Source organism: Opisthorchis viverrini, assembly GCF_000715545.1.
Source record: "Opisthorchis viverrini unplaced genomic scaffold opera_v5_56, whole genome shotgun sequence".
Taxonomy (NCBI): Eukaryota; Metazoa; Platyhelminthes; class Trematoda; order Opisthorchiida; family Opisthorchiidae; genus Opisthorchis; species Opisthorchis viverrini.
Genome location: NW_008751713.1, coordinates 347,897 through 371,790, shown reverse-complemented (window position 1 = coordinate 371,790; position 23,894 = coordinate 347,897). Strand labels below are relative to the sequence as shown.

The window sequence follows — 23,894 nt, the reverse complement described above, 5'->3', positions numbered from 1 at the left end:
CCACAAAATTTCTTCTTGCAACAGGCGAAGACGCGGTTCTTTTGGACGAGGGATTTTTAAAGCCTTTATTGCCAACTATACTGGCGTGGGTGGTTGTCTCAGTTTTGTGTTAGCTAAGTTTAACGACTGGTTTTCAGAGGCAAACGAGCACTGTGATAAAGGTTGTTCCCTGTAGGTACATACATATGCATAGATTAACATAAGCGAAAACCGAGAAAGCAAAAAATAACCTGGGAAAAAAGGAGGAGAGAATAAGCCAGGAAGGCGATCCACGTTTTCCGCGTTAGTCCCCAAAGTTCGGTTCTAAGCGACTAACTTGATTCGGCAATTAAGCATTATGGATAAAAGTTTAGTTTCTAAATACAGACATCCTGGCCTAAAAACGGACAGAATTGCAGAGGAAGAGAGGTTTCTAGGATCACTTGTTCGTATCTGGATGTGACATGTAGGTACGGTCATCGAAGCGTTACGTAAGAAGTGTCACAATAAGTGGTACATCTAGCGCATCTACCAGAAACATTGACAAAAACGGAAACCGCTAAGGGTTGGACGCATCGTTTGTTACTAATCCTATTGCTCGCTGGAAACGGCGGTTGAACAGCATTCAGTAATCGATAAGGCAGCAGCAAGTGTCGTAATCTTGGGTGACCATGTTAATAATGTTAAGGGAAGATTTTTGCGACAGGTTCGAAGCATATCAAGTGAGATAAGATAATAACATGTTATTTTGTACAAATCACTTGTGCCAGTGAACAATGGTCTATAACAGTTGGGGCGATAATTGGTGGAATCGTTTCTACCTCAGTGAAAACACAATCACATTCAGTAGGATAGGCCTAGCTGAAGGGGCGATATGCTATATCCATTAACATAAAGGAAGCTTAACTTTAGTTTAAATAAGCAGAGAAATCTATAAGAGCAAGGCATACAAAGACACCAGTTTATCACACGCGTATTTTACGCAACGGCACTATGCGAGGTGCCGAAGCGGTAAATTAGGATCTTTTTGAGACAGACTCACTGATTGGTAAGTTTCTGCAACTCTGCCAGTGGGAATATATTGCTTTCAGTCGGTAAAAGAGATTGACCGGATCTTTCGGAGTCCATGCTCCAAGGCCTTCACTGAAGGCGCACTTGGTCGACTGAATCAAAGGCCTCATTAAAATCCATGAATCGCACGCACCTGACATCTTAACCAAAAAGATGGTGTCAAGAAGCCAGCCACAGTGCCATAGTTGAATTTCGAGCCATGTACACAAACTGACATACAAAACTGGAGTTCCTTAATTGGAATCTTGTAGTAGCAAGGTTAAACGACACTTTTATTAGAGTTGAGGCAAACGAAATGTGATGGAATTTTTCTGGATAACCAAGTGAAAGCACCTTGGTATATGGGAAATAATGACAGCATTCCACGTCAGACACAACTGAACAACAGACTCATCGCAACAGAGATTTCGAAAGCACAGAATTTAAAAATTAACTGGAACAACCTTTTATACCCGTTGGTTTTGTTTGAGCAGATTTTTTTCAGCTTCAGATAGGCTTTCTCCCGATTTAATGTTCCTGCTTAAACATTTGAACCACAAGACCGTCCGGACGATCCGTATTGTCTTCTTTTGTCAAAAGTTTTGCGTTTGCTGAGATCCGTGTTGGCTGCAGTGGGTCTCTTCCGAACTAAAAGGCCTTTTACCACATGCTATTCATTCCGCTGGTGCGCAAGAAAAAGTGGGCCATCGGAGTTTAGCTCCAATAAACGAACTTGGAATAATGGAATTTTTGTATAGTCCAGACACAACGAGCCTTCTGAGTGATTTGGCTGAATTTATTAGACCCAAATAAAATGAAACGACCAATGTGCACGTACATGGCCTCCAACAAACGACGTAATCCCATACAGTATTATGTTACAATCTGCAACATTGTATGTTTGAGTTCTGGCCTTCAAAACAGATCCCTTGGTCTCAACCGCAGTGTTTACGTTGGACTAAAACTCTGAGGTCGGAGTGATTAGATGTAACCAGCGGCGCGTTACGTCTCAAGGCGTACAGGACAGGCTGGTTGGTAAAGCACGGTCAATGCGGGATCAGAGATTTGCACAGTCTACTTTGATGCAAAGTACAAGTGTTCATTGATTTGCGTTCACAAAGCACGTTAACAAGAAGTCGGTCCAGAATTAAGGAATATACATCTGAATTGACTTGGGTGCCGAGCCTATTTTCTATTTACGGAGGTCTCATTGCCAGTTAATGTCACCTCAAAAATCATGGTTTCCTCTTAACGATTACCCCCAACCCTCTTCAGGATTTGAGTTGAAAAAAATGTAATTCTGAAGCGTAATAGTCTGCTTGGTCCTAAGTGAGGTGTCTGTCCCATTGGCTGTCTAATGGATATCTGAATTCGAACTGAAACTTTTGAGGTCTATTGATGATCCACACACAAAATGGAGGGAGGTCCTGCTATAAACATATCAACATTGAATGTACATTGGATATTGGAAACAAAGTTCCTTTAATGAATTATTATTAAACAATCATTGATTACATTCACTTTTGCTGTGAAGGAATAATACTGTGAATACCAATATTAATACGTGTAACACACTCAACGACACGTCTGCTATCGCCTTTACTCTAGTTATATAATATACATGTATATAATATTCCTGATAACTTTTGAGTTATGTGTGAATGTAAGCGAGAGTCCAGGCACAAGGCTTTCATACCTATGGTTGTGATTGCATCTGTACTGGAAAATACAGTCATAAAGTGTGAAATAGGATGATAAAGGTGTAGAAAGCGTTACAGAGGCTTTAAACAAGGGTACATGTGACTATTTCGTTTGGGTAGACAAAAGCAATCTCATAGACTTCGTATACCATTTTTGGTCGCATAGCGGGATAGTAGCAATTTGGGTTTAAGTGGAACATGGCTACCGGGAGACTGAGCCCGCCTAATGAGCCCTAAGAAGTACAAAGTCGGTTGTTGGTTGTCAAGGACTTTCCAGCCACCTTGTAATTAGTTTTCCTTGAGGAAGCTAGATTACTTTGTTTGGAATACCTACGGGACCAAAAACTAAATTGTTTAGTCAGATTGTGCATTTAGACTGAGTGCAAATCCTTTATACCCTAAACAACATCACCGCCAAGGAATGCAGACTTTTTCCATCAGTGTCTACACTGGTGGAAGAATTTATCATTCGGAGTAGCATTATGCAGAATATTTGACTAGACCGGCTAAGGGCTACCGTCACAGTGAGACACAAACACCCGTACTCTGATTCACACATAGACTTTCGCCTGTATTGGGGCCTGTATTCTTGTGTTTGCGACGATTCAAACTCCAAACGGTGCTTTTGGACAAAAGCGATATCAGCCTCATGGGTTGTCGCGCTTAAGTATATGGTGATTATGCGCAGTTCTCTTATCGGTCAGCACTCACTAGTGAAGCTTGTGACAGTATATCCCACTTACCAGGTGTTCAGAACGCAGTAATGTTGGTCCTACATTGCTAGTCGGCAGCTGCCGACGGGCCAGGGTTCCAATTTTTCAAAGATATGAGTTTTGCTCACTTGTTTAGTAAATAGGCCAGCCAACTTTCCGTTTTTGTTGAGGAAAACCGCACCGTAGCAGTTGTTTGAGAGGGAAAAGGAAAGCAAAATGCTACTTTTTGAAGAGCTGGTCTCTTGTAAGAAGTACTCAGTCAACAAAAAGAATATAATAAAAGCCATCCCAAAACTCTGCATAGTAGGAAGTGGTCCTCAAAAGAGCCATCGTAACAATACTTGGCGGCTCACTGCAGCTTCTTCAAAAAATATATCAATTGAATTACCAAACTCAGTGGCAATTTTCGGTACCATTATTTTTGGGTCGATTGAAGAAGACTCACTTCAGTTGTTTCCCCCAGATAGTGTCTTCCAAAGTAAAAGCTTGATTTGGGACATGCAGAAGCACATGTTTTGGGAACCATGTTGTCTCTGCGACACGCTTTGATGTGTGATTATTAGCGGAAAGCAAGAAAGCCTGTTTCTCAAAATTGGCATCTTGGTCTTCGTTGGAACGGTGCTTCGCATCATCATGACGTGTCAAGCCTCATCTATCATTGGTTCAAGAGTAGCCTCTCAATTGTGCTGAATTCCAGGTTGAATCCTCCGAGATCATGGGGGAATGCTTTTGATGTTAGTTGCCCATCTTGACGACGAGCTTCATAGATGAGTCTACTATGCTCCCAACCATCTGTGTTTGAATCAAACATTCGAGGGACCCAAACTATTCGACTGACTTTATTAGTTTATTTCACGATCAAGTGAAGCTCGGTCTGTTTTGAACTGTGTGGGATTCTTCACTTTGATTTAATTGCTCTCTTGTAGCTACGCACATTGCTATCGATTGCGATCTTTGGTGACATACTTCTGAGAATTTGGCTTGTGTTTTGTCTTCTTTAGCGTGACGCTGATCATTTGTGCACAAAATGATCTCATCATCCTATACGTAGGTCTGTCACCACTACCTGTATAAAAAATCATAATCCTTAGATAATACCACCATCACTCATTAATGCACTGAAATCGGTCCACTTCTTCGAAATCTTAGTTGAAGGGAGCAGTATATTGGCAGACGCTTAACGGCGGCTTAAAATGGAGTAACCAATACCACTGCTGAAAACCGACATATTGGGGAACTGCTTGGCGGACATGAGATATGCACTTCTGCTGAATCCTAATGGAAATGACAGATCCGCACAGTTCTTCCCGGTCTATTTACTGTGGTCCTGCCAGTCTGCGCACAACTTACGTCACAGAGAGCGTACATCTAACCCAATGTGGCATTGTGAGTCATATAGATCGAATCGCAGATGGTCACCTTGGTTACCCATTGCATTTGCATAAAGATTCGCACAGGCCCACGAAGGTGTGCGCGCCAAACGGTTTTATCTATATTTACCTAATCGATGTAGCTCATCGTCGAGTCACATTTAGCACACACGTAAACTCGGCGCATGTGTTGTTTCAGTTCTGTACTGTACCCCGGCCGTTTCTGCGCAACATAACCAACTGCGGATACAGTTCTCATTGCACTCAGTCATTTTCATATTGAAAAACAATATTGGTGCAACGTCTGATGGGATTTTAAGAGACAAATGTTTCAGACTGAAAAATGCTTATCTGTACAGAATTTGTTCGGTGTGTTTTTCACGTTTTATTTTGCTTCGGAATGGTGTATGCTCAATACGACCACTGTCTGTTGCCCACTGGATGCCACCGCGATGATTGTTGTTTTAATACAGTGGCGAAAACCGGTCCGGTTTGTGATCCGATCCCGGGCTGTGCTGCCTCGTTCCGTCCGGACTGTTGCCGTAATGCAAGACCAGTCTATACGGACTATGGAATAATGTATGGGTATGCTATTCTGTTGGACGACCCTTATGGGTACCACGATCACGGGAGCAGATATTTGGAAGTGAGTTACCGCGAAGAATTCTTCACCTATTCGAGCTAAACAAATACATCACCGGTAAATTCGACAACCGGAAATCAAAAACAATATATCTTGCCTCCATATCCATCCATAAATAGGTTCTATACAAACACAGTAAAATATACCAGGAGTTAAGAGTGATTTTTAGTGTGGGATCATCTATATCACGTTGTTTTTATTCCCCTTCTTAACTTCTGTATTTTTTATGTTTTCACCATTTTCCTTGGGGAGTTTTGATGCCCATCCTAATTGAAGCTCATCCTAATGAGCGAAAGAAACCCAAATTGGATTACAAGAAGTATCGCATCATACTTTTAGCACTCGTTCAAACCGCTGGAGTTGCATTGTTACATTTGCTCCCAGAGGCTGCAAATATGGTATCCTAGCATTCAGCAACAGGAGAAAAATTGGACGAATAGTAAGGGACAGCAGTTTTCAGTCATTCATGACATTTTAAATGTAATTTCGAACTCAGTGCGCGGGAAAAGTGAAAGCATTATTAAGCCAATCAAGTTCATTGCCAATTAACACATTAAATGACAACTTTTGCCATAATCGTCACATGCCTGCCCTTAATATGCCACCTAACCTTAATTGCATTGATTTTTTGAATCCCCATTGACCATTTGACCGTTGCCCATTGACCGTTTGCAATAACATACAATCTAATTTAGAAAGAGATCTGGTTTAGGGATACACGCTACTGAATTTAATGAGAGTGGGGTGCTTTCCTCATGAAAGCGCACTCTCTTTAGAAGCACAAGCTATTAATGCAGTTGCTGCAAACGTCTTCCAGATTGTCTGGAGTGCGGTGGAAGAAACGAACAATTGAGGTTTCAACGATATACCGCAAATAGGGAGCAACGGCAACCATCTTTGAATGGGAATGTATCTGACTCGTTTCGCGCTGAGTAATGTGTAATGCACGGGTGATAAATGATGGACAGACAAGTGAAGGATTTATATCACAGTTGGCTTGAGCTGTGTCAGATGCCGACATATCCTCACTTTTCACCATACGTTCATACGAGCTCGTTTGACAAAGTGCATGCTTTTTGTTTCTGTCAACTACAAAATCTGCCAGTGACGCAAATTTGGATTCTGATCATACCAAATCTACCTGCTATGGGGCTAGCTGGTAGGTCCTCCCTTGTTGCTTCGTTCACTCGAAGCCTTACTTTTGTGAAAAGGAACTGCTTTCGTTTGGTCCGAGACGTAGTATTCGCCAGGTCTTGCTCGAAAGTGAGAGTGAAAGTGCACTTGATTTCCGAAGAAAGATTATCCTGAACTTACCGAGATAGCATTATCGTGAATGGTGCTGATCGGAAGTTGTCGCACCGTAAAGCGATAGTTTCTCTAAGGACAAGAATTGGTAGTTCGATGGCTTTGATTGGTGTATACGCGAAAATTAACTTGCCAATTGCCATCACGTTTATTAGTTGAGCCTACAAAACAATCAAACATCTCATACTTGTGGCCCAGAATTGAGTCCATGAAGCATGTTTTTTATTCCGTGTTTGGCAGGCCGCACTTTTCGTTAAAGCTGTTTCGGGAGTGCATTGGCCCCAGTAACACTGAAAAATCTGAGATCGGGCAATTTTAATCTTATTTTAGGAGTATCTGCTTTCCATGAGGCTAGCAATCTTACAGATGTGTGAAAGCTGACCACATCGCTATCAGGTAACCTACACCCCAAAATGGAGAAACCTGTTTGGGTGTAATGTACTTCATCTTAGCTAAGGACAACATAAAAATGCTATGCAGTTTGAAAAACTTTAGTCTAAGATTATATAATCAGTTTTTTGTTAGGATTCTGAAGTTCGTTCGTATTCCTTAATGCCTCCTTGGACTAGTCATCTCGCGGTAAGTAGTCGCATCAAATGACTAGAGTCAAAATCCTGACGTGATAGATAATTTATACCAGCTATGAGTTCCAATATGAAAGACGTACTGATTCGCTGTGTTTTGTTTGCAGTTGATGAAGCAGGGCATCCATGTAGAAATGAGAGGAAGGTTATTCCGATGGTGTGAAATGAATACTACCTAGCAAGCGTCTAGCTGGGGACGGACTCTTAACGCAGCGGCGCATAGCTAAAAAATTGTCTTCAGAACCATGGGTCTAGCTGAATTGGACCATCAAGCCCGAATTTCTCATCGTCTGACTGAAAAACACCTCCCATGTTACGCAGATAGTCTACCAATTAAGCAAATACCAAAGTTGACAAAACCTTGGGGACGCTGGTTAGCCTCTTGTTGTGACAAATTTCAGGGTGATATGATCGGTGCTTCTGACACATGCTTGTCAATGTTTTGTGGGTATTCCAAACGGTTTCACCATAAAAAGGGGGCTGTGCCCATTTTTATTACATCTCAAAATATCGCTATTATGTACAATTATTTGGTGTCAATCGTGCGGGAATATAACCATTGGAAAACTCTGAAAGTTGTACAGTCTTTTTTTGTGAATCGTCACAAATGAGTGGACTACAATAGCTGACTGGTGTTTTGATTGACCAACTTTCAGACGTTGATCTCACTTTCGCTGATCCGTCCAAAATAAAAAGCTTTAACTCAGACTTTGGTAATAAATTTACGCATAACGCTACTGAAAACCACCACTCACATCAAACTCATCGTTAGCTTACATTTGGAATACGGACTTTGTCACCGAAGAAAAAGGTGAAAGGAAAAAGTCGGTGAAAAATATCATATGAGCATTTGGTGTGTTACGTTTAAACAAATCGTTCGTATATTGACCCTTTCAACCTACAGCAAGTCGGAAAATTCAGAAGCGTCCGACTGCAAAGTCATAAAGACAAGGCTACAAAATAAACATTACTTGACGGCCAAAGATTTACTATAGACAAACCCTAGGTGCATTGTTTATCGAAATCGTGTATATCTGTGCATCTCTTTGTGCTATTGATGGGTCAAGATTACTGCACTCAAAACAGAGCCCGGATGATTTTAGATATTCACTTCACAATAAATATTTATGAACGTTTTTGAGTTTGACTCATCATATGTCATCATATTAAGCTAGTGAATGAAAAAGACTGCGTCAAATTTGAGAATTGAATAACTTTTCTGAAATTTCTACGATTCACATCGAATATCTGGTAATTATCAAGTCACGCGCTCGCAATTCCGAAAGGCGCTAAACTCAGACATAATCCCAAGGAATAACTGCGAGCAGATCGCCGATCAGCTANCATCATATTAAGCTAGTGAATGAAAAAGACTGCGTCAAATTTGAGAATTGAATAACTTTTCTGAAATTTCTACGATTCACATCGAATATCTGGTAATTATCAAGTCACGCGCTCGCAATTCCGAAAGGCGCTAAACTCAGACATAATCCCAAGGAATAACTGCGAGCAGATCGCGTTGCCGATCAGCTAGTTGTAGGGAAACGGTAGTGTCCAACCAGTGGCCGGAGGTTTGCGGGCCAAAAACTCTGAGTTTCCCGAGGTGCGTATTGTTGACCCTTCAGAAAAATGATGAAACTGCTGTACAGTGCTTCTCGGATTTTCAACATAGATCGGCTTCACTGGCAGGACAAAATCCCTATTGATAATACAAACGGTTTACTCTGCAACTAATGGCCTCATGGTGGTGGGTTGGGTAAAGATGCGCGCTGCTGCTAGTTTCCAATAAGGATGAAGCAGCTGTTCAAGATCGCTCTTTTTTACAGCCTAGAGTGACCTTGCTTGCAGGACGGAACCTCGATCCCATCACTTGTGCTATATGCAGAAGTAAAGTCGGTGGTTGCGTGACCCTGAACTTGATTGCGTCAAACTGGAACATGATAAACCAGCCGAATCTTGTAGCATTCAGTTCACTGACCCCAAGAAGAAAGAAAAGTGTCGTGAACTGCTGTTACAGTACAGACAACTTATAATTTGATACCAACTTCAAGAACTCTGATCTAACGGACTGACAACTTTTAGATTCCCCTCGAGGATCAGGAAAAGATAAAGTTAGTTGTCTTACCATTAAAAGTGGAGAGATACCCTAAATATTCGACGCTTTAACTGAATTGCGCCGTACACACTGGTGAGGTCAGCGGTCGCACGGTTTCGGGTTTAGGCGTGTTAACTGAACAGTAAGTGACGAAACTTGGTTGTACCTACCTGATAACTCAATCCGCACATAATGCATTTTGGCTTGTCTTGGCAAAGCAAACCACTCATAAAGTTGCTTTGATTTGCCGAGTCGTACCTTTGGAAGGCTGAAAAGTATTTCAGGGTATTTTGTGTCTACAAATGAGGACACTTTTCTCGGCTTCATAAAGCCAGTCTTCGTGGGAATGCCTTGTTGTAGAATAAAAGCATACAGATGCAGAATATTACTTCAGCATTGCTTAAGAAGAAGAAATTTAACGAAGCAATCTATTTAATGAAGCAACCCGTTCAAAATGGTGGTGGTTTTCACACACTGAACTCACGTTATCTAATATCACTTGTAGACGCTATCTTTTCTCTGCGGATTTTCAGATCTGGCGAGGTGTGCCGTACGCACGTCCACCTACACGTGCAAACAGCCTGCGTTTCCGGCGTCCTGTGCCTCCAGTAAGATCGCAGGAGAAATACGACGCCACTTATTTTCGTGCGTCGTGTGCACAACCCGTAGCAAGTCCTGGAGCTCAATTCAGTACCTGGGCTACTTCACCCCATGAATGGGACAAACGAATAAACTTCCGACAGCCGGAGAAATTACAAACCAATACTAGCGAAGATTGTCTCTACCTTAACATTTATGCGCTCAATGAAACTGATTCAACCGGTGGTGGGCTACTTCCAGGACAAGCACGAAAATTGCCTATTCTTGTATTCTTTGATGGAATGAATCATTTAACTGGGACAGCAAACCGCTATCCTGGTCACATTCTGGCACAGCTAGGAATGGTAGTGATAATCGTAAATTACCGACTTGGTCCGTTCGGTTATTTGGCAACGGAGAGCAAATATATGAGGCAAGCACAACTACCCGAAACGGACAATTCAGCCTTCGGCAATTACGGATTATGGGATCAAGTGAGAGCATTGGAATTCATCAAGGAAAACGCGCGCAAATTCTTTGGTGATCCAAATCAGGTGAATTTTATAAATCTTGTACTCTGTGTTGCTTTAGTTTGACATTAACTTGTTGGCAAACGCGACTCCGTGGAAACTTTTTTGGCTGTGTAACAGGAACCAATTAAATGGGAAACTCATAAACCTGAACCATGCAGCCTTCTCATGATTTTCGTGACTGCAGAATAAAACTTCCATTATTCAAGATTACTAGCATGAATTCAATAGGTTGCAATTTTTTTCTCAAAGGGAAGGAGCTTTCTTGTTTGTGGAAGTATTACAAGGAGGGTCAGTATCGCCCAAGATACATGACTGACTAGCTTCTGGAACATTTGCTCGTAACTTCTGATCTTGTGGTGACGTGGAAATTTTTAGATCGAGTTTGACCCTACAGAGTTTGTTGTCATTACTGCTTTGGCACCCAAAGACATCAAGTGCTTGGCGTCGGTTCAGAAGTACCGCATTCGGTTGTACGTAACACTGCTTGGTGTCTAACAGTTTCTCCTCTGATTAATTATTAAGCGCTTATTTGCTGACTTTTTTCACTTTTTTCCAGATAACAGTAGTTGGCCATGGCTCCGCTGCTGCTGATTTATCGGTGCATTTACTCTCTAGGTATTCCGGTCTTCGGAAACCACCCTTGTTCAACCGTGCAATACTACTATCGGGCTCTGACCAAATGGAAGGAGGTTTTACGCGACATTCAGAGGAGTCTGTGATTTATGCAAAAGAACTAGCCAGACAAGTAGGTCATGAAAATCAGTCAGTTTAGGAGCGAGTGAACTGTTTCCTTTATTTCAATTTCTTTATATAAACTTCACAAAAGCAATCAATGATCCGGGTGCCAGATTTGACAGAAGTAATGAAATCAAAAGATGCTATATCACTCTGTGAAGCGAAAATGATATCTGTTGATCCTAATTGTGACACTGAGTGCGCAGCTGACTTCGGCAGGTCTCTTTCTAAAAGAGTTGGAAATACCTTCACTCTCGTAAACTTTAATTTATGAGGTTGTCTGCGGACCTTCTACAACCATTGTTAAAAAGCTACCCGGCAACGATCATTTCAGTGGAATGAATGCCGAAAATGGTGCTACCGTCCAATCCAGTTTCTCGGATCAAAGTGTACATTAAAGTAAAAATTACTTTCATTTACTACTTTGGAAGAGTAGTGGTATAGCTTGTCATTGTAAAGATGGGTGTAAACCAATCCAGCTTCTCTAAGAGACGTGCCAGAAAGTTGTCAGAACCAGGCAAAAACTGTAGATTTTTGTTGAAGACATGGTTCATTTATCGTTCTTTTATGTACCAATTTGATAGGACAAATTAACACAAGGAATCTAACTCTTGAAACAGCTCGGCTCTGTACACTACGGTTCATTTTTCCGGTTAGTGTTGCGAGATCTACCTCGTTGCACGTCGCCATAAGGTGCCGACGGCAAGGCAGTTTTCCAGATTGTTGATTTCCCTGGAAGACTAGCACTGATCTAAACCATAGTCTGGGGCCAGTATAATTTTTGGGAAAATTCCCAACAAAAAAAAACAAGAAACAGTCTGTGTAAATAATCAACAGATAACTAGTTGGCAAACAAGAAGATGCGTCATCAGATGTCAGCTGTAACTGGGTTAAAGTTACGACTTAGGTCAGTAGTTTGTAAGCTTTCGTGCGGTGAATCCCAGAACATTGACCGTCGCTCCCCGATACAAAGGGAGTGTATCCGTTCTAACACGGCATAAATAAGTTTGGTTCGTTACGTGCCAACTTGAGGGCAGTCTGTGTGTATGCTGAGAGAGAAAACTAAGTCAAAAAGATCCGAAAACATATGCGCCTGTCGAAGCTGTAAATTTTCAGAAGTGATTCAATGGTATTCCAAAAGCAGGATCAGAGAAACCGGTTGGTGTGAGCGGAAGTAGTAATGGGGATTTAGTATACAGAACCACTGTCTTAGCTTCTGGGTGCAAAATTTTTACTAACAATTTAATTGTCCGTCGCAGTCTACCTGGGTATTGCGTTCGATCCTCTGAACTCAGGTCAGGATGTGTGAGTCTAAAGCAGCTCTCCACTATCTGACACACCTGTGCACTTTTCTCTCTTTGCATGCCATCAGACTGCTGGGTTAGTTGGGTTTGCAACTGTGTTGTCCAAAGACTCTGTGTAGTTCATCCCCTAAGTTGTGTGAGAACAAAAGCATGCCCCCGGTAACTAAGATAAATCAACACACTCGGGAAACCCACCCAAACCGGTTGTGATACGGACCTGGCTACTGACGCTGTCAGTGCTACAGACTCAACCTCGCGGCTTGAGACTGGCACGCTAGCCTCATAACGTTAGAGAGTACACTGATCACACCTACAAGTTCACTAGCAGCACCTTGAATACTACCGGCCAGTGGTAGCAAAATCCCTTAATATTTAAGGTCCCCTGGACCCGGTCGATATCCCGATCGTGCTTGGTGAAGAAAGACTCCCACTTGGTTTAACAATACTCTCTGGTGGTCTTCAGTCCGTTGTTTTGGGTTTAGAAAGGGCTGTCAATAATCTTCTCACAGTATACCGAGGTCTCCATGACTTTTCCTCTCCCACTGTCGAATCTGTCCTCGATCTTACTGTTACTTATGCATTCCAGAGGCCGTAAACCTAGATTTGGAAATAAAATCAAGAGAAAAGTTCTTACGCTTCGAAAATGTGCAGCATAGGGTTTTGCAATCTGAAGATCAGGTGAAACAGTCCGATTACTCCTCAACGGTAAATTTATTGCTGGATCAAGCCAGCAGCTAACTAAAGCCAAGATTTTCATGGCTATCACTCATCAGCTGTTTAAGCTAGTTGGTGGGTGCATGCGAGGTTAGAGTCGTCAGTTCGAGGTTCGCGCCTGATTAAGAAGGCTTCTCCATGACAATAGGAAGAATATCGGATAAAACAGTGCCTTGCGGATCTTCCAGATGGCATCGGTAGTGCTATCTCTATGGTGCACTCCCACGGTCATCACTACGTTGTCATCTCTCTCACCGTCTCGGATAGCGTGTTCACTATCTGTTAGTTACTGAGTGTTTAGAGTACTTATTTATTTGCATCACCCTGCCGAATCGTTTCGGTTCGTCCGCTCTCATTGAATTATCCAAGCTTAGGTTATTGACACGATTCATTCAAGCTCCGACAGCCGCGAGTCTAACGTTGTGTAGGGGACCTAAAAATTCCTACCGAAAATCTATGATTGATTTACAGATAACCTACAGTACAGTGGACGTTGTTCGCATTAGGTTTCCATCATACCACTTCAGTGTTCACTCAATTGGTTTTAGAGGGCTTATTGTGCGAGCAAAGCCCACAATAACACGCACACTCGCATAGGGCAAATACACATTGGTCGCAGCGGCACATGTCAGGAACCCACCAACCAGGTGAAACAGTGGCGAACCCGAATAAGGCTGTATTTGACGCGTAACGACCTGATTGTAAAATCCATTAAAAAGGATTATAAATAAGCCTTTGTCTCATGCACCATATTTCATAAGCTACGCACTTAATAATGCTCGGAATTTGTTAAGTACGCCAATAATCAGATTGCGTCGCGCCAAAGCGACAATCCTATTCTCGTAACCTCTACGCACTAGTGTCATGGTCATCAATTCGACCTGTTCGGATAAAGAGAAATCCCAAATAAATTAGCCTTATTCTCCTCTGCAATCATTTTTTCCTCCCGCTTTACCTGTTCAAAGGTTGGATGCGACTTATCAAAAGCGGACAACATGATGGCATGCCTACGAAGCCGCTCGGACGTGGAAATAGCCACTGCTGCTGCCGAGACGCGCATTCATCGTCCAAACTGGCTGACTAGACCCTGGAGTCCGACAGTGGATGGAGATTTTATTCAAAATGAACCTTCGACATTATGGAAGCTAGGAAAGTTTGCTGCAATCCCGGTGAGTATAGCTACAATTTAGGGTTTGGTAACTGTCTGGTTTGGGATGGAATACAATTAAATTAGTAAGAGGGTGGATTCCAGTCTATGCAACAACGATTAGTACAACACCGGACCGATATTGATTGAAACTTCATTAAATTGTTCTCCATTCGCAAGTGTGGGTGCCTGAAATGCTCTTCCCACAAAGGATATAAAAAGTTCGAATTTCTGGAATTAGCATTTCAGATTATTAAGTCAATGGGAGAAGGTGTCCTACTTGGTTAGATCCATTATTCCAGTTGGACATTTCCCCATCTGTTGAGCATTGGATTCAGGCGAATTCGATTAGCTAACAGCAAATAACATTTCTTATAAACTGGATTTTATTTACGCTTTTTAGGAGTATTGTATACCACATCATAGCGATTTGCCAAAAACTTTGATTGCAAAACAAAGTGGCAAAACAATTTCGATACTGATCATAATTATTCATTATCGAACTTACTTGGAGCATGTGAAAGATGGGAGTAAACATACCTACTTATTGCGCCATTTGGACCACCTACAAATTGCTCAATAAATACATTCAGAAAAAGGGGAAATTAAAAAATGATGAAATTTACTCAGCAATGTACAATCTTTGAGTAGGCCTTCTTTCTGAAGATTCAAACATTTCTATTTCATGAACTTCTCAACAATGGCTCAACCACGGGCTAGACCGTAATATAACCCCATTGTTCCTTCTGCAATTCGACACCCTGGCGAACCGAACAAAAACGTTTGGGTATAAGAGACGAGTGTCAATATTGTTGGGCGAGGAAATTCAAAACGGTATCTACGAGAGTTCATACTTAGATAAAAGTCCCTAAGCATGTGTGGGTTGACATCTTATTGTCGGTCACGCTCCACTTTCCGTGTATATGTGTCATAGTTCAGGGAAACAGGATTACAAGCGAACTTAGCTTTGCTTGTTTTATAGTTCATAGAAACTGTAACCAGATGGTTAAATGAGAAGATGGATGTTGCAGCAGCGGTAAACAGTCTTTTAGCCATGGTGCATACCCACCTGCCCACTTCTCCTTCCGTTCCAGCCATCACATGGTTCAACTTCCTGTAGCTGGTTGGAAAACACTACGCGCTCAGTAGATAATCGACTGTTTTGGAATAAGTGCAGCGATTTGCCTGTAGGCTTCTTCCGCAAGAATGTCCACATTTAGCTAAAACAACACTGAAGTCCTCCGACACTTTGTGTATGGTTGATAGCCTTTTCGAAACTCCCAACGCAGACTGCAATATGCATGCCATAAATGCACTAACGGACAGTGATTCTCCAACGGTCACGGCTCACTACAATATATGTGGAGGGAAAACAAAAAGAAGGCTCATGAGCCGAAGCACGCTAAGGTTGTTCATCACCAATATTCACATATAAATCAATCAAACTGGCAGGCACCATATACCACAAACACGAAACTTGCCCTGGACAAGGGTCACAGTGTTTAAGTGTCCGCATATACCGTCTGATATTCAATGGTTGGGTGAGCGGGTGACCGTCTGTGGTCAAGGCAAATCAGCAGAATGAATGTGTCACAGGTCACAGCTATCCACCAAAGTCTTAAGAGGCTTTTGACTATTGAGTTTCAACAGCGGCTTTCAATGATCCTGTGTAAGCGACCAAGGACGGACAAGTGCTTCGTTTCACTTTGAACGGTGTCTGCGGTTGATTTTTTCAATGGCCTCTTAGAAAAAATGGAAGGGACGCCGAAATCATGAACTTGCTCTATGTTTACCAAAATATTTACGATCAAATAAAAATGCAGGCTGGGCCACAAAGGAGATGTGTGACCGTAAGTGCGAGATACCCTAGCATCCAGTCTTGGGGAAATATGACTAGGTTTGGCACAATGCCATATATATAGTTGTAATACCATGGAATTTGTTATTCACGAATGTTTTTTCCAGGAGGATCCTCATAAAAACAGACTGAATTAATAATCCAGCAGGATCCACATAAAAACAGATTGGATTGATAATCCAGCAGCTTCAGTCCTGAGTACAATACCGTATGGAGTTGTGCGTATCTATACACCCTTGTACGGTCAACTGAAATACCCTCTCCTCAAGAAGGATGACTCGTGGTCAAAATGGATAGGCACTTTCCCTGTGAGTATTTTTTGTTCAGTGAACTGTCTGAAACTCATCAATTAGGTAATGACCTCACGCGTTATGATATCTACCCTAAAATCTAACTTTTTTCTCAATTCTTATCCAACTATAGGTCATTGGTGGTTTGACGGCCGATGATTCGGCTGTTCACGCGCTGGCATCCTTATTTCGCCTTCAAGATTCAAAGATAAACGAGGAACTTCAACACGTCTTCAAACAGCGCCCAAATATGATTCCGATTCCTAAGGCAGACTTCGCGGGCTTTTCGGAAGACGCCATTTCTGGAGGGTTTACCCAAATGGTTCGTCATGATTTTGCAAAGGTACGTATAGAGTTCATTGCCGATATAGCCAACCCTGAAATGGTGGCAGAGAATTAAATAACTACGGTATTTAACTTGTATGAGTGAGTGATCAGGAGTTCCGCTATAATTTTCCTAACAGATGCCCAAACGTTTAACCTTGAAACTAATGTTGAAATCACTCTGTTGCGTCGTACGGCTACAGAATATACCTATGATTGCTTTGGATACAAAGAGAATCAGTGACCTTTTTGTGCTCTTTGAACGGTGAAGAACCGAACAAGTAAACTGTTGACATTCATCCACTTGGTAAAAGTAACTACTTTGTGTTTTTTGGCCTCTCTGTTTGTTTAATTGTACTTCGTCAGTGACCATGGGCTTCGCTTTTCCACAAGATTTAAGTTTTGTGATGTTTTAGTTCATACGTAATTCGTATCCAGGAAAAAGACCCTAAATATACGAAAATACTGTTTCCGCTCGCAGCAAGCAATGTAAACGTGGAAATCACATTTTTTTCAATAAAGGACCGAAACAACACTTAAACTCAATGGATGATACTTCCATAGGGTTCCTAATAAATGTAGGTTTAAATAAGCCTTGAGTGGTCATCCACAAAAATAGACTAACCACAAACTCAGGTTAGGTTCATCAGAAGTCCACCTAATGGGCAGTTGATATTGCATTGTATTTTATACAACACTTTCTCTCTGTTAGATAGTCCGGCAATTATCAACTTACCTTGGTTTGAAATTTAGCAGTGTACCGGAAAATACCCGAGGCAGCTAAATTGACACGGACTGCCCAACCAAGGGAGTGACAGAATCGCCAATAAATAATCAAAAACTTTTGTTAATTTAAGTCCTAACATTGAACTCTCAACCCCACTACTCCATTTCTGTGTTTATGAAATTCCTTAAAAATTGGGAAGATACGCATATCAGTTAATTTGTGATTGGGGAGGATGAGTTGTATGACACCTCCTAACTCTTCCCCATGGAATAAATTACTTTTTCGACTGCGCCCAGGTATGTGGCTCTCATGGTGCGTCTAATCGCGGCTTTTGTTGAAACTTCTCCCAAAGACCCCTCACACAGTCCCGACACCACTGCTTGGGCGGTTTTGCAACAGACAGGAAACGCCTGATTACTTTTGAACACCCGGTGTGTTGGACATTGTTTCTACACTAGTTTGCCGATGAGCTGTGAGTTTTACCAATCTTATGAATCAGGTCGAAACTCAATATCTGTATGCATTGTGTCGATCGACACGTACTGACCGGCAAGCGGTCTCCCGGAAACATAAGATAGTACGTATTAAATACGAGATTTTCGTATGGATTGTATTCGACAGGCAATTTTGCTGGATTTATATTGATAGGGATTTAGAGGAAGCATACAATTTTCACTTCCACAGACTAAACCGGGTAGCTGTTCCTTTAATCTTCTTTAAAACTTCCAGTTCAGACTAGGAAGAGGTTAGTATAGGCCACTATATGGTTTTGTATTTATACATGCATCTACGTGCTCCAACGTTCTAGTAGATTCAACAAGCAGTATGTTTGATAATTCATTCGCTTTGTGATCGTTGTTTCGATCAAATAACGAAGCATATCCGGTCGCGAAATTATCTAGAGTAAATTTCTTTCACATTCGGCTTGAATAAAATTGCTAAGAGGACTAGCCTTAAAGTTACAAAACGGAGATGAGCTAGCCTGTTCTCTGTACGCAAGAGCGGGAGGAACCCCATAATTATCATGTCGTCCTATGGTTCACTGAATTTATGATTATTTCTTCTCCCTAACACTTCTGTTAACAGAATTCACGTCGTGTTGTGGTGTGTAGAGCAGACAAACAACGAATGCTGTTGTGGTAAATGCGTCTTCCAAAGTATGTGTTTGCAGCATGTGAGAACCAAAACTTGTGGATACCGGTATATGGTACTTGTTTTCCCAGCAACTAGTTGGGAAACCGCCTCGGTATATATATATATATATATATATATATAAAATTAAAGGTCGGTACCCGCATACGTTTTTTTATTCGATACGCACTGGAATCACTGTAAGACTGATTATACAAATATGCAAGGCTACAAAGGAAGCTACAAGACTTCAGCAGACGAGTAAGCAAGACAAAACACTACATAAATACCTCGCACTCATGTCACGCGCCACTGTTTTAGACTCGGTGAGGAGGTATTAGATGTAGAGTTAATAGAGGAACATGCGACATGCGGTCAGGATTATCTACGCGGCGACAGCCCTGAATATATATACGATTCCATACGTGCGACAAGTAACCGAGCATAATTGGCCTGAACAATCACCAAAACAGGTTCATTTTTATCAGGAATTAGTTTGAACTAAATTATGGGCATAGTCTAGCAAATAGCCTTCAGGATAGACTGAGATAAGCAAAGGTATAGGTAAAGATTTAATTGAACAAGCAGGATCGAATTCAATGTTGTGAATGGTTATAGAAGTTCCCTTAGTTAACATACGACTTTACTGGGCGGCCTCCTGCAAAATCTTACACAAAAGACGAAGTAAATCTTTTGCTTAGAGAACTTCACTGATGTATGCTCTTCATCTGCTTGCTTTGACTACGTCTGTAGTTACGTTGCAAGCCATCCTAATTTCTCCGCTGTTTATTTTAAAGGATCCAATTGCCATGACGAAAACACTTTTGTTCGAGTACACGGACTGGTCGAACAGCTCAGATTCCTACAAGCGATGGTCTATGTACCTCCAGGCCTGGACTGATAGACTCCTTGGGAGTGGTCTCATTCAGACTCTGCGATACCTTTCAAATGGTACTCCTTCAAATTTTCCGAGACAAAACTTGACACAGATGTACGTATTTGCCTATCGGTCCCCGGCGGATCCTTGGGCACGGTTACTTGGTGCCTATGGGTCATCGCAACTGCAATACATTTTCGGAATCCCACGTCTAACTCGCTTGCAACAACCGGATGTGTTCCAGCAGGAGTGGCGAGAAAATTTGAACCTTGAGCCTCCAGATTTTCAGTACATCTCTTTGGACCGAAACATCACAGACTATATGTTGTATTTTATATCGAACTTTGTAAAAAGTGGCAATGCCACTCCTATGCCGGTGCGTAACCTGACGTGGGATACATATCGACGGGACAATCGTACCTATCTGTGGTTAAACCTGACCAGCGGTTATATCCAATCACGAAGTCATCAACCCCAACTGGAGCAGCTGGGACTTGGAGCAGGATTTGATCTACGTCAAAATTACAAGGCATACCATTATGCCTATTGGAAAAGGTTGTACCCAATCCAACTAACCTGGCTTCCGCGTTTTACTCCTCCCATGCCTACACCTCCCTATGTTGTTGACTATGGAACAGCCACCATATCACTCTCGGGTATACTGGTTCTTCTGTGTATTCTAACCCTGGGTGTACTTTTACTTTATTGCAGAAAACGTCGTCTACTGAAGAAGTAAACAAATTTCATGTAGTTTGATGTTTCCAAGGAACGAGCTGTGTGGGAGTTACCCTTGAGTTTCTAATCTCCAGTGAGATGAGGGATCAGACGGTAGTTTAATTATAAGTTCCACCGTCCTCGAAGGAAGCAAAATAGAGAATCTTCGTGATCAGGGAGTCAAACCCTTCATTCAAATCACCTTTGGACTATTAATCAAACAGTATGTCATTCTGAAACAGCAGGGAGATGCTGAAGCTTTTACGTCTTAGCCGAAAAATTTTGGGTGCATATATATCTGTCCATTTAGGGGTAAACAAGCTAATAACTACTCTTCTACTTAAACTTGAGTTTATCAGAGATAAAAAAAGTTCTTTGATATTGGATATCCAGTACCCAAGATATTTTCCATTCCTAACGACAGTCGCACCCATTACTGTAAGGCAGGCTAAGTCCACTGCTCTTGTACTCAGTTGCTTTTGACATGCTCCAGTCACACCATCCGTCACTAACGAATCCCAATCATGAAGTCCACGGAAACAAAGCTTAGGTCCCAGAGTAAAAAGATGCAGTAATTAATTGCGGGACTTCATCGGTGATACTGCAGGGACCGAGCAACCAACAGAGCAATATAAAATGGCAGAAAATAGTTGAACTAAACATGCCGCTGGTTCAGACGGAACATTAGGTGGACATAAACTCACTCGCTTTGCCTGCCTCATGAGACTAAAAAAGGTAAAATATTTTCTTGATTTTAGCTTGTCAAAAAAAACGAGGGGGTGAGGAAATACATTATAAATAATATCAGTTCTCAGATCCCGGGAATAAAGAGCAGCTTAACGAACAACACTGCTTATTGCAAGAAAGCGTTGTGTTGAGAAGCACCCAGTGGAGATTTCAGTGTGAAATCGTGAAATAGCATTCTACTTCGGAATATGCTTTGTGTTTTCTTTACGTGAAAGTGCAGCTTGAAGTCACAAGTTATTCGATAAAAGCACAACTTTATCTACAATTTGGTTCTTTGATGTTGAACCCCTGATCAACCTTGGGATAAAAATGGGGCTATTAATCATTAGGAATTCGGGATTATTTGGTACCGTAATAAGAGTGGACATTATCAGAATACTATCCATTTACCTCCATTTGACAACCACATTTCTGTATTTTGCCCAAGTTCTCCAAGTTACCGGCTACTAATACACTTCAGAGCTCCAAAAAGAAGCACAAAAAGCCACAGGAAGGAAACATAGGTCGGGCGGGAATCGTTTTCTACTATTTCCTTGATAAAAGACGCCCAATAACCCCGCCACTCACAATGTCTGTATGTCAGACACAAAACTGTGTACATTTCACTCACATTTTTTCACAGAAATCGACATAGAATACCACTCGGACGTTTTCAATTAATTTCACCCAAACTTCGAGTCTATCTGAGAATACCACTTTAAAAATAGATGCAATTCCAAAGGAAACTGAAGCCCAGTGTCCATAAAATTATAGCCTATTTGTTGACTGGCCAAAAGTGAACAAATTATGCAGCCTAACTCATCCGGGAATGTGGAACAGTTATAGTCGTTCTTGAATCCTCATGTCGTCCAACGCTTCACCAGCAGCTAGGATGAATTTTACTTAGAACGAGCGGAAAATCCTGTTACTGTTGAGTTTCAGGTTACCAGGCAGACAACTGAGCGAATGCGGCTATTATCGATTTCTGGACAGCTTCTAGCTCTTCAAGCCGTTTATTCAGTTGACGTTGGTCCGATATTTTTTGTTCTATTTCGATTTAATTGATTGTTGACACTGGAGTTTGTTGATGATTTATTGATTACTTGCTTCACACCATTTCTTCATCCCCGAACTTGTTTGACGGTCACGTTACATTCACTCTGGTTGATTTGAATCCATGGGCTGACTTATTCGCAGTATGCTTGACCCAATTTGTGTTTGTTAAATGCGTGGCAACTAAAGAAACCGCACGAAATGGATACATCCAACCTTTCACACCTTATTTCCGTGCTGCTCATATGTACAAAGGAGAATAGTGCTTTAAAATGAGACATTTTTTATGTGCGCTCTTTGATGTCACTAGACTGGTAGATAATTGTTCATGACAGGCGTTGTCCATCCAAAAACACATCTACTAATAGCGATTATGGCCCATAAAAATATCCGACATTTTTTCGGAATCACGAAGCCAATGAACGAAATACAATTACCTTCCTTTACCAACCAATCAGTAGAAGCTAATGTCTACTGCTGACTTGAGGCGGAAATTCTCATTATTTTATTTAAGGTAGGCATGAAAAGACGGTGCTTTGGACCGAAATGTTGTCAACTGGAGTTCAAGATTTCCGAATAGCACTTGGGATACTTGGGGGTATAGGGACCGTTACCAACCTTGCAACCCTATCTGCCTTGTGGTTTGTGAGAATCGGTTCAGAGTTTACAAGGATTCTACTGCGAAGTCAGTGTATATTCGATGGCTATTCCTGTTTTATTATGCTCCTATATCAGATGGTTGGCAGCCAAATCAAGACAGGATCTCCCATCGCCGATGAAATCCTGTGCTATATTTGGGCAGACGTTAACCTCTTCTGGCCTGGCTATATTCTGGGCGTGCAAAACAATGTGTGCATATCACTCGATCGTCTGCTTGCTGTACTATGCCCAGTGAAATACAAGCTTCACAAATTTTCCTTAAAAATCGGTGTTTGTTTATACTTGAGCATCTCAACAGTTTTCCTGTTCATTCCAAACTTTTTCCTTCGGAAATATGTGGATGGAGAGTGCCTATTTGACCTTCCCAAAAATGGCTCGATAATGGAATTCAACCAGGCCAGTGAAATCATCTGGTTTCTTATGAATTACCTATTGCCCGTCACATTCATACCTGTTTCGCATGCCGTTATTTTATACTATGCACGTCCTACCCGAATTGGTGCCCCGGTGGTTGAGACAGAATGTGTAAGTCGCAGTCTACGAAAGTTTACCTATACCACGGTGTTTATGGCTATCACACTACTTTGCTCGCATTCAGTTGATGAGTTTGTCTATCTACTCGCAACTCTTAATCTCTCCAACTACATTCCTGGATCGCTTCTGCATGATCTCGGCCTGGTACTCATTATGATTGGTACTTGTACTCTACCCCTTGTCATGGTCGCTACCATAAAAAGTGTCCGAAACTTTATGTGGGAATCAACAAAGTTTCTGTTTCTGCAATGCAAATGGAAAAAGCCGGTCTTTGAAGAACATTCCTCTACAATCGAACCTTAGACAACGCTCTTCGCGGAAACGCTCTTGTCGAAATCCCTTTAATGAAGACAGTTCTGTCTTGGGTTGTTAACATTCCCTGACATTTTGGAATTTCCTCGAGCCCAAACCTCTGCTTCCAAACTTCGTTCACAGTGAGTAGGATGAAAACAATAGCATTATTTTGGTGTACGTCTCCACTTCGCTGGGACTTGCTTTCCTCTGCTGCCTTGAGGCTTATCATGGTCTATTCACTGCCGTCTGGTGGTC

At 41.7% G+C, this 23,894-nt stretch overlaps 2 protein-coding genes across 2 annotated transcripts; both read left to right on the top strand.

Moving 5' to 3' along the window:
- Nucleotides 1–5,091: 5,091 nt before the first annotated feature.
- On the top strand, nucleotides 5,092–20,394 carry T265_03787 (hypothetical protein; the record flags this gene model as incomplete). Its single annotated transcript, XM_009168358.1, has 6 exons — nucleotides 5,092–5,458; nucleotides 9,973–10,572; nucleotides 11,108–11,296; nucleotides 14,270–14,473; nucleotides 16,733–16,942; nucleotides 19,579–20,394. The coding sequence occupies 6 exons, from the start codon at nucleotides 5,156–5,158 to the stop codon at nucleotides 20,392–20,394; spliced, it is 2,322 nt and encodes a 773-aa protein (XP_009166622.1).
- A 2,303-nt stretch (nucleotides 20,395–22,697) lies between these two features.
- Nucleotides 22,698–23,648, top strand: T265_03786 (hypothetical protein; the record flags this gene model as incomplete). The annotated part of the gene is made up of 1 exon (XM_009168357.1): nucleotides 22,698–23,648. The coding sequence occupies one exon, from the start codon at nucleotides 22,698–22,700 to the stop codon at nucleotides 23,646–23,648; it is 951 nt and encodes a 316-aa protein (XP_009166621.1).
- Nucleotides 23,649–23,894: the final 246 nt, after the last annotated feature.